The sequence below is a fragment of the Notamacropus eugenii genome, chromosome 4, assembly GCF_028372415.1.
Source record: "Notamacropus eugenii isolate mMacEug1 chromosome 4, mMacEug1.pri_v2, whole genome shotgun sequence".
Classification (NCBI taxonomy): Eukaryota; Metazoa; Chordata; class Mammalia; order Diprotodontia; family Macropodidae; genus Notamacropus; species Notamacropus eugenii.
The window spans coordinates 4,120,964-4,142,060 of NC_092875.1; the positions used below are offsets into that span (position 1 = coordinate 4,120,964).

At 36.1% G+C, this 21,097-nt stretch overlaps 1 protein-coding gene and 2 pseudogenes across 1 annotated transcript; 1 reads left to right on the forward strand and 2 right to left on the reverse strand.

Moving 5' to 3' along the window:
• Nucleotides 1-1,836: 1,836 nt before the first annotated feature.
• On the reverse strand, nucleotides 1,837-3,907 carry LOC140498806 (la-related protein 1B-like; annotated as a pseudogene).
• Nucleotides 3,908-7,323: 3,416 nt separating this feature from the next.
• Nucleotides 7,324-12,970, reverse strand: LOC140498807 (vomeronasal type-2 receptor 116-like). Its single transcript, XM_072599587.1, has 3 exons — nucleotides 12,845-12,970; nucleotides 11,762-11,885; nucleotides 7,324-8,288 (listed from the first exon to the last, which is right to left on the reverse strand). The coding sequence occupies exons 1-3, from the start codon at nucleotides 12,968-12,970 to the stop codon at nucleotides 7,324-7,326; spliced, it is 1,215 nt and encodes a 404-aa protein (XP_072455688.1).
• Nucleotides 12,971-13,240: 270 nt separating this feature from the next.
• On the forward strand, nucleotides 13,241-17,715 carry LOC140498808 (cyclin-Q-like; annotated as a pseudogene).
• The last annotated feature ends 3,382 nt before the right edge of the window (nucleotides 17,716-21,097 follow it).

Genomic DNA, 21,097 nt, shown 5'->3' on the forward strand with positions numbered 1-21,097 from the left:
TGGTTCATTGAACTGGGGCTGTCTGGGACACCTCCCATCCTGCGCTGGTCAACCCCCTTCAGCACCAGCAAGTAGGTATCTCCCTGTTGATTTTCTTAGCCTCTTGAGCTGAGAGACTGTTTACTCCTTTGAGCATCCCACTATTCCAGGATTTTTCCTGGGGAAGTGTTCTCTGGGTTTTTCAAGGTCAACAAAGGGAGGGTGAGAGTGCTGAGAATCTATCCACCATCTTGGTTTCTGGATGTTCAAGTAGGTAACTTTCAAACTTTTTTTATTATCTTATTTTTATTAATAATGCAAAGATGATTAATAGACTAATGGCATCTCCAATCTGACTGACCTATTTCCTATCTGCCCTGCAAATTGTATTTTTCCATGGCAACATTATTGGACTACTAATTCTGAAATTCCTGTTCTTACGTCAGGTTAAAAAAACCTTTCATCTTGAATCCCATGATGTTTTATATAGTAAGGGAGAGCAATCTCTGACATGCACAAACAACATACATTAATCACTTATCACAGTGTCATCTTTCCTTCAATCTTGGAAAAATCACCTGGCCATTTTAACTCCTAGAAAATAATGTTACAATCAGTGTTTGCTGGGATCAGAGAGGCACAGAGCTGAAAATCAACAGCTAGGACAATCAAAGGTAGATCAGAAAAATCAAAATAACTTTGCAGACTGCCCAACATCACTATTGACTGCACCAGTATTTCAAGTACCTTGAAACACCATCAATAATACAATTCATGAGTGGAAAAGGTGCCTTCTTTTTTCCTTTTCTGTGTTTGAAAAATTATTCTGTAAGACATTCTTGAATTCTTTAGACACATAACACTCACGAATAGTTATGAGATTCCATCAGTCTACATTGAATTACATATTTAACTTCTGTCAGTAGTGAGCAGCTGATGAAGGGTAGACCAATGATCAGACAGCCTCATAGTTTAGAAAATGGCTTCACATTTGCACTTATTTCTGTAACACTGCTGATGCACTGCCTGGCAAAACACACACACACACACACACATACACACACACACACACACACACGCACACGCACACACACACGTGCTAGATTTCCAGAATGATAGCTGCAGATTTTTCCTCTTCCTGGAAAGAGGAGCCCATGTAGCCCACTTTCATGTTGATGAGTAGTGTCTCTAAGACAAACAACCCTCCTCTAGTCCGTCATAACATCATGTCAGAGGCAGACTTTCCATTGCAGTGTTGAGCCATGCTCCTGCAACAGGAGTCGGAAAGCAGGCTTTCTTGTGCAGGTGAGGACAGTCTCAGTTTCAGATATGCTGGATCATGTAGCTCCAAAAGTGATAAGATTGACTTTTCAGTGAGTCACCCATTACACTGCATATTTCATTCACGTGACATCCAAGAGCATCAGAAGATTATCCCACTGACTGAAAAACGTTCTAGTATACATTTTTCTGAGGCCGCATGCCTTAAGGATGCTCCAGGAAACCATCTAACACAAAGCAGTTTGTGAAGTGGGAGTCACAACCAGTTTTTAATCCACAAAGTGAGAATATAGGTCCTAATTCTGCCTTAACCAGAGTGTAGACAAGGTCTGTGTCCCTTCAAGTCAAATTTGAAGCACACTGGCAGGGACAATAAAGGAAGCTTGCATTGTAATTGCATGTGCTCTACTATACCTGAATGGTGGACAAAAGAATACTCCAAGGATAAACACCTGGAATATTCCACTATTAAATTTACTTGGTGGGGAGAAGGTGTCATATTGTATCTGAAAATCCTATAGTTTTCCTTATTCATTTACAAAAATATGATTAAATAATCATCAAAATCAAAAGCAGTTAGGCAGAAACTTTATGTCCACCAAAAGTATGAAAATAATCTAAAAGAATGAGAGGTGAGTGAAGAATACAGTGTCATCTTTAACTCTCAGATCCCTGTTTTGGGTAGTTTGTAGCTCTATAGGAATTACATGAATAAAATTCAGGGCATCAAAAGCCAGAATGTGAACTTTATTCTTTCTATTGAATCCAAAAAAAAGAAAAAAGAAACAAACCTAAAAAATGGACAGGAAGATTGGACGACATAGCCTTTCCTACAGATAAACTGTCTGTTCTCGAAAAAGAAAAGCTGTTACCAGTATATGAGCCAAAGGCTTTGCCTTGTATGAACTCTGGGCAGTCGATGAGCTGTCAATTTGTGGAGAAGTCAATTTGTGGCACATTACATGGAGAAAGGCCAGGAACTGACCATTTTTCTGGTTCCACCTTTTCCCTTATCTTCTGGTCCACTATCCACTTCCATACTGTCTTTCAAAAGCTCTAAAGTAAGATTAACATTTTTAGTCAAGGCCTGATCATGGTGGAAACTGGCAATCAGAGAAATGTGGTAGAAACCTTGTTCATCCATCTTCCTCTTAAGAAAGAAGCTCCGTGCCAAATTTTCTATGCTGAAGTAATATTCAATTTGCCGCTTAATGTATTCTTTGAGCAATGTTTCATCCACAGAATATGTCTGAACTCCTGTGCCATCCTCATAGTAATACATCATGCTAGTGTTAAGTTCTGGTTGAAATGGTTGATCAATTCTTTCACCATGTTGTTCTCGATAACCATGCGAATATTCAAATTTTAATCGAGGGTTTCCTCTGCCCTGTCCTCTTCCTGGGGCACGTCCTCTTCCTGGACGTTGAAAGAATATTACGACCTTCACTTCCCACACTGGGAACTTCGCCCTGATCCTCTGTATTCTCTATCACGTCTCCAACTTCTTGAGTTGTTTCGTTGGTTGTTATGTGCTGACTTGTTTGCTTCTGGCTGAGATCCTGAGCTGTTCTATGATCCTGGTCTTTCTTGGCTATCTGGTCATACATCATCTAAATGAAGTGGCGCCCACCGGTGCTTATTAGCTCTTTCTCTGATGATTTGCCTAAGCCTCGTCCTTACTGACATTCTCTCCCGCTTCACGGTTTTCTTTGCTTTCCTTGTGGATTCTCTTTTCAATCTTCTCTTCCTTTTCTCTTCTGTTTTGTGGCTTCTTATTCGGTTGATAGGTGACATTCTGGCATTCGTTGTTCACTCATTCGCTTGGTGTTGGCCAATTTGTGATGTCACTGAAGTCAACAGCCTTGTTCGTTTTCTTTGTCTTGGGTTTTCCTGCTTTTATAATTTTTGCGGAACTTAGTTCTAGTTCGGCGGGCTCAGCAGTAGCGCTAAGGCAGAGGCTCAGCGACTGCAGCAGCAGAGGCTGCCGCGGGCTGGCCTGGGGCTGGCCCTGGGCTCGGCTGGTGGTGGCAGTAGCACAGATGGTGGAGGCTTCTTGGTCCAGGGATACTTTCAAACTTTTAATCTATGGGTTGATTGTCTCAGGAGTAGGTTCTGCTCTTATCGAGGGTCCTGCCCTTCTCTCTCACTAATTTCCCCTCGATTCCCTTCAGGTACTGATATTTTTGAGTGTCCACTGTTGCTTCTGCTTCAGTCCACTTCAGCACTTCACTATGACAAAGTCCTTGCTGGTGTAGCGAGAGTGCTGTGCACTCCCTCAGCCCTGTGTAACACATCCTTCCCTTCAGCCCTCCAGGCTGTTCTGGGCAGAAAATATGTCACACTCTGTCTCCTAATGGATTCTGCCTATCTAAAATTTATTCAGATTCTCTTTTTTTCAGATTCTTCTTCAGGTATCTGAAGAAATTTGTTTTAGAGTTAACGTGAGTCTTTGCTCTCACTGTGGCATCTTGGCTCCATTGGCTCCACCCCATGTGTGCTTTTTGACCCAAAAGTAACACTATGAAGTCTTCATCCAAAAGCCATCAAAGATATGATAAAAGATTTATTTGTAGAAAAAATATTTGTAGCAGCTCTTTTTGTGGTGGCAAGAATTCAACACTGAGGACATGCCTATTACCTGGGCCATACTGAACAAGCTGTCATATAAAATTGTCATGGAATCCTATTGAGATGGAATACTATAGAAATGACAAGTGGAATGATCTCAGAAATAACCTGGAAAGATTTAAATGACTATATACAAAGTATTTTTTAAATTAAACTCTGTTACAGAAATGCTTGTTTTATTCCATAAATTAAAAATTAATTAAAAAGTGAAAAAGTAAAATCGAGTGGAACCAAGCAACTTTGCACACTGTAAAAATAATATTGTAAGGATGCTCAACTATGAAAGACATAGCCACTTTGATGAAGAAAATGAACCAAGAAAATTCGAAAGGACTGACAATGAAAATATTCCCCAACTCAAAACAGAAAACTGACAAAATCTGAATGTGGAATGAAACATATTTTTTAAAACTCGATTTGTATTGTTTAATTTTCTTTGAGTTTTCTTTTGCAACATGATCAAAATGGAAATATGTTTTGCATGACGTTGTGTGACTTAGCATATATGATCTATATCAAATTGCCTTGTCAAGGTGGGGGAGGTGCATAAGGGAAGAAATGAAATTGCAACACAAAATTTAAAAAAAAACCAATTTGTAAAAACCTTAATTAGGCAATTAGAAAATATTTAATGAAAAATATTTTTAAAAAAATCTCATGTATATTTTTGGAAAAAGGAATTAAAGTTGAATGATGAGGTGAAGTCAGATTCCAGAAGTTTTAAAAGATGGAAAAGAGGAAGTGAAACCATGGAGTACAGATGTCTTTTTTAAAGTTTAGCTGTAAAGACAATAAGAAAAGAAATGGATGTAGGATGATATTGAGTGATTGTGTTTGGATCAAGTGAGAAATTTTAAGGAAGAGTAGAGATCTGGGTGTACCTTTAGAAAAAAAAAGTAAACCAATAGTTATGAAGAAATGTAAAATTAAAGAGTGTGGAATTAATAATGGGGCCAGTCCCTAAGATAATAGACAAGGTAGGAATCAGAGGTTTATGAAGATCATTTATCATTAGGAAGAAGGGTCACACTGTCACCAGAAAGTGTGCATTTGCAGTAATGAGAAGGGAAGGAATAGGAAAGTTCCTCAGCTGAGGGCTAAATAATTGCTTGGCCAATTTGAGGATAGGAAAACTCTTGAAATAGTGATGTCGTGAATGAGTTACATAATCAAGAGAGAATAAGTAAAATATTGCCTTTATACACTGAATACCTAATAGAAACTAGGTAACACAAATATGAGTTGGACCTAGTGAGCAAAACTTCATGATGTTCTTGAACTTGGGTGAGTTACATATTCAGAATCTCACTGTGAAAGTAAACCACATTTGAATTTTGCATGGTGTGATCATCTACACTGCAAGTGACTCCAGAGTAGTGGATCACAGAGATGAATTTGATCATGAAAAAGTGAAGGAGAGTGTAAAGAGGAAGAAGAGGGTAATCCGTACCTGTGCAATGACCAAGGGAACCATTGAGAGACTGAAGATCACAAATGAGTAAAAGATCACATTTAGGGATAATATGAAAAAAAACCAAACGAAATGAGAAAAGGTTTCGAGATGACAGAGAAGAAAATGAAAAACGCTGAGGATAATGTGAGAAAAAAAGGTACATTAATGCACTGTGGAGTTGTGAACTGATCCAATTATGCTGTAGAACAATTTGAAAATATGCCCAAAGTGCTGTAAAACTGCATACACTTTTTTTCTAAAAATTTCTACTTATGTATATATCCAAATCAATCAAAGACAAAGGAAAAGAACATATATTTACAAAAAATACTTCGAGTTCATCTTTTTCAGGTGGTAAAGGATTGGAAACTAAAAGATGTCCATTTGTTCAGAAATAACTGAACAACTTATGTGATATGAATATGAAGAAATACTATTGTGGTGCAAAGAAAAAAAAAGATTAAGGGGATGATTTCAAGAACAACTCAAAGCAGACTCATATGAACTGATGCAAAGTGGAGTGAGAAGATCAAGAGAACAATGTACACATTGGTAGAAATATTGTGAAAATAATAAACTGAAAGGCTTAGTAACTTTAATCAATGAAATAATTCACCATGAATCAAAGGACTTAAAATAAAAGACTATCTACTGCCAGACAGAGAATGGATAGGCTCAATGCAGATTGAAGCATATTTTTATCTTTATTTATCTTCCTTTTGGGGGAACATGTCTAACGTGAAATATATATATACATAATATATATTATGACTTGTGTATATATATATGCATATATATATATATACCCATATATGTAGATATAGATATATTTCTTGCCTTCTCAACGAGTGATGGAGGAATGGAAGAGAGTAGAGAAGTTTGAACTAAACATAAAAATAACGTCTAAAAATATATAAAATAAACTTGCTGGCTGCTACCAAAATAAGGTTTTTATTCACATAAAGAAATTGGAGGCCACGAATATGAGTTGAACATGAGTGGGTGTTTGCAAGATTAATGATGAATTTTTCTGCATGTGTGTATATGTGTGATACATAGTTGATGAAGAGATCCTATGAACTGAGGGACTGGGAAGTTATATCATTGGAGGCCATATCAACAGGTATGTTGAAATCAAATAGGATAGGAGCAGGTATTGCCATGCAGAGATAATCTGTAACTGTATTCAGTTATGAAGGAGGGAAAATGTTCAAGGTAAGTATCACATTATTTAATAACCAGGAAAACGTTGATTGGCTGATTGATTTTGGGTAATGTGAACATCAAGGAGAGAGAGGTTGCTGAAATGTAGATTTTGACAGAAAGCCTAGAAGCAGCAACGTGATGCATTAAATATTCTGAATCTCCCACTCCTACATATGAAATAAGAAACAAGAGTGGAGACATGGCAGAGAGTGTAGATGATGCTGGAAAGTGTGATGAAGGAAGGAAGCTCATCTGGAGAGAATTAGGTCTCAGTGAGTGGCAGTATGTGAGAAGAGTGAGAAGTTAAGAGGTTTAAGGTGAAAGGGAGTTTGTTGATTATGCAGTATTCATTCCAAAGAACACAGTGTAAGGGAACATCAACTATTTAGCCATCAAGTAGTAGATTTTTTGGAGATTTGAAAAGAACAGGTATTAGGAAGGAAATACCTGATATTTGGGGGTAAGGTATTATTTGGAAGCTGGCATTTCAATATAACTGGAATTATTAAAGTAAGAGTGAGCAGTGGTGTCCAAAACATTTTACTAAACACATCAGAGAATGTCAAGATGCCTGCTGAAGGTCATTAGAAATGTCAACGTGATTCTTCCATCATCACTTTATGTTAAGTTGCAATTTTCATGTCTTAGGAAGGGTCCAGAAACTCATCCGAGGGCAGGAACAAATAGGAGAAGATGTAGTGAGGAATTCTGAAATCCTAGACAGTAGGCAAGCAGAGAAATGTCCCAGGTCCCTTCACACATTGGTTTACTTATCCTTAAAATTGATTATGTCTCTGGTAGGAATGATGAGGCAGTGATCCAGAGTGATTCCTTCCTGAGGAAATTACTTTATTCTTTATACCTTCATGGGTATTTCTGTCTGGTCTTAGCAGGATCATGTAACACTTGGGAATAAAGATGCAGCTTAGTAAGCCAGCACTGGATGCCAAGATGGAGAAGATTTCCACAGTAACCATGGCCTTCCCCTTGGTGCTCTGGTATGTTGGGAGGAAGGAGACCCAGACACTGCAGAACACCAGCATGCTGAATGTGATGAACTTGGCTTCATTGAAGGTGTCAGGAAGATTTCTGGCCAGGAAAGCCAATGTGAAGCTGCCCAGGGCAAGGAATCCCATGTAACCCAGAACCGAGTAGAAGGCAATAACAGAACCCTCGTTGCACCCAATGATGATCTGACCTGGTTCAGAGTATGCATCTCTGTCTGGGTAAGGGGGAGAGATTCCCAACCAGACGCCACAGAGAATCACTTGGATCCCAGAACAGATAATAACAACAGAGCTGGACACCCTGGATTGTACCCACATCCTACCCCTGCTTCCTAGTGTTGTGAGCCTGAAAGCCAGGACTACTGTGGTGGTTTTGGCCAGAATGGAGGACATGGCTACAGTGAACACAATCACAAATATTGTTTGTCTAAGGAGGCATGTGATTGCAGTTGAATGGCCAATGAAGAGCAAGGAGCAGAGGAAACAGAAGGTGAGGGAGATGAGGAGAGTATAGCTGAGCGCCCGGTTGTTGGCTTTCACCATGGGGGTGTCTTGGAATTTCACAAATACGCAGAGAACCAGAGATGTCATTAGAGAGCAGGAAAGAGCTACACAGATTGGAGCCATCCCTAAAGGTTCTGAAACATCCAGGAATGTCACAACCTTGGGAACGCATTGATTTTTTTCCTTATTGGGATACTCATCTTCTGGGCACTTCATACAGTGCTTCATATCTGCAAGGGATAAACAAGTTCTTAAAACTTTAGATTCCATCAATTAGCCCCAATCTCCTGGAAAATAAGTGCAATTGGTCAAGGTATTATTTCTTACTTCATAAGACACAGTGCCTCTTTCTATGCGGGGAGATGATTGTTGATAGGTAACATAGTACTCAATCCAAGTTCACTCTAGCTATACTTTTTATTTTTTTAAAGTTGCTTCCATTTTTCCAGTATTCATCTTTTCTAACTGAATACAAACTTTTCCCATGATTGTTATTGTATAATATTATTGTTATAGTAAAATGAAATAGAAACTGTAGCCCTTTCCTACTATTCCCCTAATTCTTTATGAATCCATTATCTTGTAGGAATAACTCTGTAATCAGGTGATGTGAAAAGTTTGGCAGATATTAAGCCATGAATCAACAGTTAATAGAATTATTTACTATGAGCTAGGTACTTGAATTACAAATGTAAAGAATGAAGCACGACCCACTCATTAGGAACTTACATTCTAACAGGATATAAGCAACATAACAATTTGTCTTTTTAAGTAGTCTTTATGGTGAAGTCCAGCAAATGTATAGATTACACCTTTTTGCATGGAAGTGTAAAGGTGAAACGAATAAATCAGTCAAATCATCAATCCTTCTTAAATTAATTGATAATGCTCTATGCCAAGATTTTTTTAATATGTTGACGACACACTTCATCTGTTTGCTAGGTGTCAGCAGTGAATGGATGCTTTATAGATGTGACAGAAAGTTAGTTTGGGATAGTTGAGGGGATTTAACTCATTTTAAGGAGTCTACAATTCCAAGGATCCAACTGGCATCAGAAATACTTTCTTTGGTGTTGGAGGTAAGAGAGACTGTTTTGGTTAAGTTTCAGAAATGTAATGGATTGTTTAGGGAAAAGTAGAGCTCTAAGCCTTAGCCTTGGTCACAGACTAGTTCTCCTTCCTTTGGTCAAGGGACTCATGATAACTGTGAAAAATCAAGATGTCTTGGACTTTCTCTTGGGTATACTAACGTCACCTGCATAACGACTAACCACAAGATATACACTTAAAGCAAAGAACAGACAAAATACAATGAGGAAAGTTGATCCATATCTTTATAATGGACCTAAAAGAAAAAAAAATATCAAACCTACTAACACATCTTTAGAACTCTACCAAAAGAATTTGCAGGAGCTATAAATTATACTCTCCTCTCCTGCACTTGTTTCATTTGCTTTCAGAGTCTGAGCTCATTACCTCCTGTACTGTGTATATACAAACCTTACTTTGGTGGTGGGACACAGTTCCACCTAAGAATGATCCTATGGTCTATGAAATGAAATGCCCCGCATTTAGCCTTGGAGGTTTCATGCTTGAGAGTGGGGTTGGGGAGGTGGGGTTAAAACCCCTGGGAGCAATTGACACCTGGGAAAGTGGAAGATCACAATCCAATTAAATGAAAAGCTGAAAGACTGGATAAGAAAATAAAATGCTTTAATTTGTTGCTTATAATAAATACTTTTTTAAAAAGAAGCACATGAAACATTTTAAAAAATGTTAAAAAATGCTGTTATAAGTATTTTGATGGCTATCTCAATTTTTTATAAGTGATGTTTTTGTAGTATATGTCTAAATAGGAATCTCTGAGTAAAATCTATGCCTGTTTTAGTCACTTAATTTTCATAACTTCAAATTGTTTTCAGAAGTGCTCATACTGATTCACAGCTCCATCAACAAAATCTGTTCCCCCAATGCCTCAATAATTTAATATTCCACTATTTGTAAATTTGATGGAAGTGAAGTGAAATCTCTGTTGTTTTCATTTGCATGTCTTTTATTATTAGTGATTTTGAGTATTCTTACATGTGGTAGTAAATACTTTGCAATTCTCCTGAAAATATGCGTTCATATCATTTGACAACTTACTTATTAAATGTTTTTGCTTACAAATATGTGTATTTGTGTATTACAAATGAGAATATATGAGGAGAAATTTATGTATACTCATGTGAATGTGCATGTGCATGAATGTGCAAGTATATGCATGTATATGTGTGTATATATGTGTATGTTTGTGTGTGTGTGTATATATGTGTGTGTATGTATACAATGATGTCAAAGAAATAGAAATAGATCCCTGTGGGCCAGATGTTGACTTAGGAAGCCACAGATTTACATTATTTAGAAGGATTGTAATGTTACTAATGTTCTTAAATATTTCCCAATGACATTTTGATCTTGTTCTGGCCAAACTCGGGTGATTGGCAGGCTACCTATGTCCCACAGGCCATTAATTTGACACTTCTGATGTATACCAAAGCGTTATCTAAAACGTTTTTTTGATACAAATATTTTCCCTATTTATCCACCTCCCTTAGTAGTCAAGATACAAGGCTGTACCTCATGCCATAAATGCTCCCTTTCTTTTCACTAATTGTATCTTGAATCCCATAGTCTTTTTCATGATAGAAGTAGTCTTCTTTTCTGGAGGAGGCTCTTGACTTCTCTGACATTACATTCACCTCTTTATATAATTTTTTCTATTTACCAGTTGCATTGTCTCCCCCTTACAATTTGACTTCTTTAAAGGCAGGGACTGTATTTGCCTTTTTTATATCTCCAGGACTTAATATAGTACCTGAAGTATAGTAACCCCTGAATTTTAGCCAGCTTGCTTAACTAACACCTCTGCTACAGAGTCTGTCTTTCTCTATGAAGACCCTAAACTAGGGGTGAGAAACTTGTGTCCTCGAGGTCTCTCTTGTATAGTTTATAAATATAATAGGTTATTACACTACTGGCATTTCATAATCAAATACCCAAATAACCCAGCCTTGGTTCTGAAAAGAACAGCAAGGTTTCCTGTGACAGAGATTTCGAAGGAAATATAGACTATTATATGTAATTCAGGATATATTTTCCTTTGTAAATAATTTAGGGTTAGGGTCTAGCCCTAACCCTAACCCTAAATATAACTTTAAAATACTGGAGAAGTTAGTGATGAGAAAGCATCCAACTTATAATATGGGATCCCATTTCCTCCGGGAATAATCCTCCCAAACCATTGTTAAACTAAAGTTTCTAGTGAATGTAGTACCCAAGATATTCATAAGCTCTGATGCACCCTAATACAAATATTTTTTTCTGAGTATTTATTCTTCCACACTCAGATAATTTTATCTCATGATATGTAAAACCATAACAAGACCATGTAAATTTATTCTACAAAGAGGTAAGGCAACATAGTTACTTTTTTTATATTGTAGGTTTCATTTTGAATAATACATTAATGTTGAACATCATGTTCTAATCATGTATCATTTATTCTAGCCACTTCTTTTTAACCTTGAACTTTTCCTGGACTCATTCTCTTCCTGTGTATCCTGTTGCTCAGGCAGTGATGGAGTGATTTCTTACCCCATATTAAAACACAAGTTTATTCTGCCTAATGGGTGTAGGAGGAAAACTATCTACAGAAACTTACTCATCTTATTGGAGATCTCCCACTCAGGGCACAGAGAACAGTTGAAGCAGCAGATGGGCTGTCCATCCAGAGGGGTTTGCCTGAATCCAGGACCACAACTTTCACTGCATGTAGCACAGGGAATCTAGTGACAAGGGAGTAAAATGCGATGGCATGTCATTATCAGAGGGTGTATAATATTGATTTGGGGCAAAGTTAGCTTGTCCTGTGGGAGAAACATGAGAATTATTAATATACTGATGGAATATGAACTAGAAGTAGCACGGGACTGCAGACAAAGAGACTTGTATTCTAGTCCCATAACTGCCACTATTTGGGGAAAACTGGCCAAGCATTCTAAACTTGGTGAATTTCAAACATTTGTAAGATAAAGAATTTGAACAAGATACTTCCCAGATGCTTGTTCATCTACCATTTTCTAATTCTCACTGTCTGTGTCTTTAATTGTTACAATATAAGCTACTGAAGGAAATGAAAGTGACTGACCTAAAACAGACAATCTGTCTGCATATGGGGTGCAGAGCACTGAAAGATGAGAATGATTTCATTACTAATTATAATGGAAAGGTTAAATTCCACAATCCTGTAGAGAAACAATCTATTGGTTCAGAAATGACTTATTTCAGGAATTTGCTATTGAACACATTGCTCAGGTCATAGAGATTTAGTCTTTGGATGATTGGATGCAACTTAGTTTTTACTGAATTAAGTTGAATAGTCTGATGCAATCATTCACAAAATGCCATGTGGTGGACAAAATGCTGGCCTTGGAATCAGAGGGCACTGGGCAAATCACTGAGACAATCTATGCCTCAGTTTCTATTTAAATCAGATGACATGGCTGAGCAACATGAGTTTTAATGTCCATTCCACCTCTATCTCTAATGCTGCTAAATATCCCAACTTTTAAATCATTTGATTGATTGTTTACTTGAATTTTTCACCAAGAATTTTGCTGCAGAGAGAAAAACCAGTGTAGGGGAAAATTTTCTCTACCCATAAAAAGAAATGTGGAGTGAGCTAAGCAGGGCAAAACTTATTCCCACGATTATATAAAAGTTTTATATTACAATTGTTTCTTACCTCAGCGTATGTCCAGGTCCACACTATGGCCTCCTCATTAATGACGAAATCATGACCAGTCTCAGCCTTGGGAATAAACTGTCCAACTTTCACCAGAGCTTCACCATCCATATCAAAGTTTACCATAGTTCAAGATGTTATATTGAGCCTCAGGGGTTCTATTCTCATCCATAAACACTTGTTCACCAGCAGTGTTGTTAAATTGGATATTCTTTAAAATTGAATGGAGCTATAAGAGAACAGAAATTCCAACCATTGTCTGGTGCCTGAAATCAATAATCTCCCAGAATGAAGTAATTGTTGAGTTGTTGAGGAAGCCAGTCCATGGTCAGCAATCATTTATTAATTAACAATCATTTATTAAATATTAAGTAATGTCAGGCAAAATGCTAGAAAATGGAGATGCTAAAATCAGATCCTTTTGTGAGGGACCTTATATTACAGCTGGAGAGAGGTAAAATGGAAAATAGGAATCCATAAGATAAGCTGTAGAAGATCATGGTAGAAAGTAATTAGAGTGCAGTGCCTAGAATAAATACCTTGGAAGCTTGGAATATATAAAGAACATAGAGCGATATGCATACATACATACATATGTGTATATATATGCATCATGAATTAGAGAATGAGTGTCTGGTGTACACAGAAATATATGTTCAATAAAGAAGAAAGTGAGGTAAATCCCTTTTTTGAAAAGGGACATAATATGAAATTTTTAAAAATGAAGAGGTGAGGAGAGCAAAAGCAAATCTAATTGAGAGCGGAAAAAAAAGTGGGAAAAAAAATCCATAGCTACAAAAAACAGAAGAGAAAAAGGAACTAATAAACAAAACCCTAAGAAGAAAGGGGGCAATAAATGAAAAAAGCAGATTAGTGTTGAGGGGAATAGAACCACTAAAAACAGAGTTGTTTTACTAAAATATTAAAGGGAAGGGAGTGAATGAACATAGTGATGTGCTTACAGTAGAAAATGGAAAAAAAATTTAAAATATTAGAAGCAGATTAAGGAAAATATAAACCAACTCATAAATTCAAATGTGAATGTATTAAATATTTCAATAAAATGAAAATCATACTTGTGAAATATTAGCATATTATTGATCAATGATATATATTACATATATAATGTACATATATAATATACATTACATATATATTACATACATGGTTTAGTTCTTCTAAGTCATAGTCTCTGACTACTAAGGAGTCATTAACCTCATTTGTTGATAATTATTAGCCTTGCTAATAAATTAATCATGCTCAAAGTTTTTTCCCTCAGTTTTCTTCATTCACAAATTTGTACCACAACACTGTCAAATCAAACAATGTACAAAACTATAGAATCAGGTACTTATAAAAACACATTAAAAAGATATTCAGGAAAGAAAACTGAGAGGATAGGAAAAATTACTTCTCATCAAGCAAACGCAAAAATACCTGGTGCTTCCTTGTACAAAAACAAAACCAAAGAAAAGGGAAAAAAAACAAATATTGAAAAAAATAAGAAGAGGAGACAGAGACATTATGGTAGCAGGAATTGAACATTTCGTACCGAGCTTTCCCAACCCAACTGTCTAAACAAATTTTAAGAAATTCATTAAGAAATCAAATTAACAATGACAAACAAAAATCAAACTATCACATTTAAAATATTTCTTTTTAGTTTTCAACATTCACTTTTTTAAGGATTGTGTTCCAAAATTTTCCACTTCGCTCCCCACTCCTGAAGGTGGAATACAATTTGCTATAAGTTATACATGCAAAATCATATTAAACTTATTTCCACATTAGTCATGTCACGAAAGAAGAATCAGAACAAAAGGGAAAACCATGAGAAAGAAGAATAAAAGAGAAAATTGCTTTCTACAATCTGCTTTCAAACTCCATAGTTCTTCCCTGCATTTGGATAGCATTTTCCATCATGAGTCTTTTGGAATAGTCTTTGATCACTGTATCCCTGACTAGAACTAAATCTACCAAACTTGGTAACCAGACAATATTGCTGTTAACTCTGTTCTCTTGGTTCTGCTAATTCTGTTCAGCAACGGTTCATGTAAGTATTTATAGAATTTTCTGAAATCTGCCTGCTCACCATTTCTTATGGAAAAATAGAATACCATTTCATTCATATTTCAAACAACTTATTTAGCCATTCCTCAATCAATGGCACTGCTCACCTTCCAATTCTTGGCCAACAAAAAAAGAGCTGTTATAAATATTTTTGTACATGTGTGTCCTTTTCTCTTTCTTGTTATATCTTTGGGGTACATACTTAGTAGTGGTATTACTGATTCAAAGGATATGCACAGTTTTATATTCCTTTGGTCATAATTCCTCATTGCTCTCCAGAATGATTGGATCAATTTATGAATCCAACAACAATGTCCCAATTTTCCCATCTCATCTCTAACATTTATAATTTTCCTCTTTTCTCATATTAGTCAATTAGATAGGTGTGGTGTAGTTCCTCAGCGTTTTTTTAATTTGCATCTAATCAACTGTGATTTAAAACATTTTTATATGACTAAATAGCTTCAATTTTTTCATCTGAATGACTGTTCATATCTTATGACCATTTATCAATTAGGGGATGGCTTGCATTTCTTTGAATTTGACTCAGTTATATGAATAGTTTAGAAATGAGGCCTTTATCAGAGATGCTGACAATAAAAAATACATTACACAGTTTTCTGGGTTCCTTCTAATGTTGGTTGCATAGGCTTTGTGAAAAACCTTTTTAATTTAAGGTAATCAGCATTATCCATTTGGTATTGCCTAGTGTTCTCTCTCCTTTGTTTGATCCAAAAATCTTCTCTTCTCCATAGATTTGATAGGTAAATTATTCCTTGCTCTCCTAATTTGTTTAAGGTATCACATTTTACCTCTGAATCATGAAGCCATTTTGACCTTATCTTGGTATATGGTGAAAGATGTTGGTCTATGCTTAGTTTCTGCCATACTATTTTCTAGTTTTTCCAGCAGTTTTTGTCAAATAGTGATTTCTTATCCCAGATGTGTTTGTCTTTTTGTGTATCAAATTGTGCATTACTATGGCCATTGTCCACTGTGTCTTGTATACCTATCCTGTTCCAGTGATTCAACACTCTATTTCTTATCTAGTACCCAGAAATTTTGATGATTGCTGTTTTAAAACACAGTTTTAAATCTGATACTACTGGGCAACCTTACTTTGTGCTGCTTTAAAATGATTTCATTGATATTCTTGAAGTTTAGTTTTTCCTGCTAGTTTTGTTAGTATTTTTCTAGCTGTATAAAATTATTTTTGGTAGTTTGATTGGCACGACACAGTAATTAAATTAATTTAGGTGGAATTATTTCATTTTATATTAGCTCAATCTAGTTATGAGAAACTGATATTTTATTTTCAATTATTTAGGAACCTGGAGGAGAGCTCTCTTGGGAAGGTACAACACCGTAGCCTTGGCCTCCACCAGGCCTTCCCTTCCTCCCCCACTATAAAACACTTTTCAAGCAAATTAAGTCAGACCTAAATAATTGGAAATAAAATATGTAAAACAATGCAAAGTAAGGCTTCAATCCACAGACAGGAACATCAGAGGACCTCACTGTCCACTTTTACTATGTATACACCACATTACATGACACTGATGTCTACTTTTGGTGAGTATCCCTCTTATCTTTTATCCTTGGTTGGATGTTAGTATTTGAATTGTTGCTTGTCAGCAATATCCTGATTGCATTCATCAAGAAATCTTGTATTAACATACTTTTGAGAGATTCTTCATTGGAAAAGAGCCCTTAAATGATGGTGTTCTAATCCGTGAAGTCAAAGGCTTCTTTATTGTCTGAAAAAACCACTTACTACAGTGGAATCTTGTTTTCTCTGTAGTTTTCAGGCAATTGGATGATTATAAAGATATGTGGTATGCTGTAGGATATCTTTTGTGAATGCTGACAGGTTCCTAGTTTTAAGATTTCCATGATACGTGTGTAGATCATTCCTGCAAAGACCTCATAGTAGTAGTAGTATATGTTTCTTCCTCTTTTGTTTGATCTCATTTTGTTCTTCCTGGTGATTTCAATTGAATTTTTGTTTGGTATTGAGGAACCCAAGGGGTCAGGTATATATTGGGGGTGAGGGTGTTAGCCAAGGAGTCAAGATAGAGTGAGAGCATTGTAGAGACTGATGAAGTGAGAAAAGAGGGGCACCCAGCCTCCAAGGCCAAAGTCCACTTCAAAGTGACTCGGTTCATCATGGAGGCTGATGACAAACTAGGGATGCAATCCAGTCCAATTGCCATAGCCTATGCCATTTGCCATAAATTTTTCTGCGAGGCCAAATTCAATGCATATGACCCTTACCTCCTAGCCATGTCAGTCATTTACTTGGTAGGTAAAGTGGAGGAGCAACACCTCAGGACAAGGGACATCATCAATATTTCTCACAGGTATTTAAATCCCAAGAGTGAACCTTTGGAGTTAGACTCCTTGTTCTGGGAGCTGAGGGACAGCATTGTTCAGTGTGAAGTACTCATGTTGAAAGTTTTGCATTTCCTGGTCTCTTTCCAGCATCCCCACAAATATCTGTTCCACTACCTTATTTCTTTAAAGAACTGGATGAATCGTCATAGCTGGGAGAGGACTCCTGTTTCTCTGGCAGCCTGGGCACTGCTGAGGGACAGCTATCATGGAGCATTGTGCCTTCGGTATTCTGCCCAGCACATAGATATAGCAGTGTTCTATCTTGCTTTGAAGTGGAGGTGCCTACTGATTCCGAGGCAGAAAAGCCCTGGTGACAGGTTTTTAGTGAAGATCTTACCAAGTTGGTTATTGATGATATTGTGTCTGACCTGATACAGATTTACACAATGGACACAGAAATCCCTTAATTGCTCTAGGGCCCTTCAGGGAGAAGCAAACTTGTTTTACCTGAAGGCTGGATTTGACCTAGTAAAACTGGTCCCAACTTCAAAAAGTTGATAAGTCACAAAAGACCAGTTTTGTATTAGCAAAAGCAGAAGAACTTTCTGATTGCACTTTGGTATCTGTGGTGGTTCCCCCAGCAGGTTTGGAGCTCGTGTTTTGATACAAACAGGTCCACGTTGAAAAAGGAATATATTGTGTTCAATTGATTTTTGCACCTTAGGAATTTTTTGAAGATGAACTTTTTGAATTTGGTGCAGACTGATTTTAGGCATCTCTTCATTAAAATGAAAGCAAAAATAGAATACTTGATTGTACCCTTTGGAATATCTTTTCAAATCATACATAAACTTAACATTCCAACATAAGTGACCAGCATTGTATTTTACATATTAAAATAAAAACAAATTTTTTAATAAAGATGTGAAAATTGCCATATATTTTAAAAGTTTTTAATGTTCTATGGACCACATTGGGGATGGTGGGGTGATATTAGCCATAAGTTTTTTTCCATCTTGTGTTACTTTCCTCACCCTGAAATATATTATAAAATACCATCATCTTTTCAACATGAATGTTCTTCCAAGAATCCTATATGTTCAAAATCTTGGAATGCCTTGATTTCTGAAGAATCAAAGTTTTCCAGGAGACCCTAGGGTAAATAAGAGATAGATAGTGGGGGACAATTATGTCTATTTCCACTGATAACTGTGCACAAGAAATGATGTCAAAGGGAAAACTGATGGACCAGTCATGTAGCAATCATCAGGGAGTAATAGAAAGACAACATAAGTGACGGACCAGTACCCACAAAATGTAAAAAGCAGAGAAAGGCCTGTACCATCCTAGGTAGCTATGTGGAGAATCTGTTTGAGAGACCAGGGAAAAGAATCAGAGGAAGAGACCCATGGAGCGCCTTCATGGATGACATCATGGATTGATTGAAGTGTTGAGACAGTAGCAAAACACTTTTACAGTTAAGGAACCAGGGCTATGTTGCCAACAGTTGGCCAAAAGAAACAACTCACTTTAAGATTTTTACTTATGTCATTTCAAGAACAAATTTGTTGTTTATATATTAAAACTGTTTGCTGGTTTCCTAATAAAATAATTTTTTTCAAGTTTCAAAAAAAGCGTTTTATAATTTTGCTCACATAGTTTCTGGGTTTGTCTTGGTAGGTAGAGTACCAAGTATTTTCTATTGTCTACCATTACTTTAGATGGAATTTCTCTTTCCATCTCTTGCTGCTTGGCTTTGTTAGCAATATATAGAAATGCCAATGATTTATGTGGGTTTATTTTATATTCTGCAACTTCAATAAGGTTGTTAATTATTTCAAATAGTTTTTTGTTTGATTCTCTAGGATTTTCTGAGTATTAAACTTTATCATCTGCAAAGAATGAGAGTTTTATTTTTTTCATTGCTTATTCTAATTCCTTGAACTTATTTTTTTCTTCTCTTAATTCTAAAGGTAATATTTCTAGTGCAATATTGAAAAACAATGAGGATAATGGACATCCATGTTTCACCACTGATCTTATTGGAAATACTTCTAGCTCATCCCCAGTACAATTAATGCTTGCTGATGGTTTTGGATAAATACTACTTATCATTTTAAAGAAAACTGCATTGACTCCTATGTTTGTTAGTGATTGTAATTGGAAAGGGTGGTGTATTTTCTCAAAAGATTTTTCTGCATCTATTGAGATGGTGATATGATTTTTATTAATTTTGTTATAAATATGGTCAATTATACTGATAGTTTTTCTAATATTAAACTAACCCTGCATGCATGATGTAAATCATACCTAGTCATAATGTATTGTCTTCAGGATAAGTTTCTGTAATCTCTTTGTTAAAATTTTATTTAATTTTTTTCACCAATATTCATTAGGGAAATTGGTCTATAACTTTCTTTCTCTGTTTTGGTTTTTTCTGCCTTAGATATCAGTACCGTATTGGTATCATGAAAGCAATTTGCCAACACTTGCTTTTTTTTTCTTATTTTTCCGAATAGTTTATACAATATTGGAATTAATTGTTCTCTAAATGTTTGGAAGAATTCACTTGCAAATCTATCTAGCCTAGGAAATTTATTCTTAGGGAGTTCATTTATAGCTTATTCAAAAACTTTTTTTCTGAAATGGGGCCATTTACGTATTTTATTTCCTCTTCTGTTTATCTAGGATATTTATATTTTTTCTAAATACTCATGCATTTCACTTAGGTCATCAGATTTATTGGCATATACTTGTGCAAAATAACTCCTAAGTATTTTTTTGATTTCCTCTTCAATGGTGATGAATTCAACCTTTTCATTTTTGATACTGGTAATTTGTTTTTCTTCTTTCTTTTTTAAATCAAATTAACTTAAGAATTGTCTATTTTATGCTTTTTAAAATATAAAGCTACCTATTAGTTTTATTTATTTTTTCATATAAATTATTATTATTTTTTTTTTAGTTTTCAGCAATTGCTTCCACAAAATTTTAATTTCAGATTTTCTCCCCATATCCCCATTCCCCCACATCAGGACAGTGTGTATTCTGATTGCCCTTTCCTCCACTCTGCCATCCTTTTAATTACCGCACCCCCATCCCCTTCACTTCTATTTCTCTGTTGGGTAAGATAGATTTTTATATACCATTGCCTGTATATCTTACCTCCTAGTTGCATTAAAAAACTGCTCCTAACATTCTGTTCTCTCCTTTGACCATGTCCCTCTACCAAACTGTTTGTTTCTTATTACCATTTTCCCCAATATGCTGTCCCTCCTATTATCCCCTCCCCTTCTTCCCTTTCCCCATGCTTTCCTGTAGGGAAAGAAAAAACATCAATACCCAAATGACTATCTATGTTATTCCCTGTTGAAGCCAAATCCAATGAAAGGAAGGCTCACTTTTCCCCTTCCCTTTTGCCTTCTCCCTTTCATTGTAAAATCTTTTTCTTGCCTCTTTTATGTAGATGATTTACTACACTCTACTTCCCCTTTCTCTTTCTCCTAGTACATTTATCAAAACCCTTTACTTTCTTTTTTTTAGATATTCATATTCAGCTCACCCTATGCTCTCGGTCTCTCTGTCTGTGTCTCTCTGTCTGTCTGTCTGTCTGTCTCTCTCTCTCTCTCTCTCTCTCTCTCTCTCTCTCTATATATATATATATATATACACACACAGAGACATATCTATCTATCTATCTATCTATCTATCTATCTATCTATCTATCTATCTATCTATCTATCTATCTACAGACATATTCCCTCCAAAAATCCTAATAACGAGAAAGGTCTTATGAGTTACAAATATCATCTTTCCTTGTAGGAATATGAACAGTTCAACTTTTTAAAG

Bases quoted from the DNA above. Each gene is read 5' to 3' on its own strand.
- LOC140498807 (XM_072599587.1), bottom strand. From the start codon at position 12,970: ATGGTAAACTTTGATATGGATGGTGAAGCTCTGGTGAAAGTTGGACAG. The intron at 11,886-12,844 runs GTAAGAAACAAT...CCTTGTCACTAG, and splicing joins GGACCTGGACATACGCTGAG to ATTCCCTGTGCTACATGCAG. The intron at 8,289-11,761 runs GTAAGTTTCTGT...TATCCCTTGCAG, and splicing joins GGAGATCTCCAATAAGATGA to ATATGAAGCACTGTATGAAG.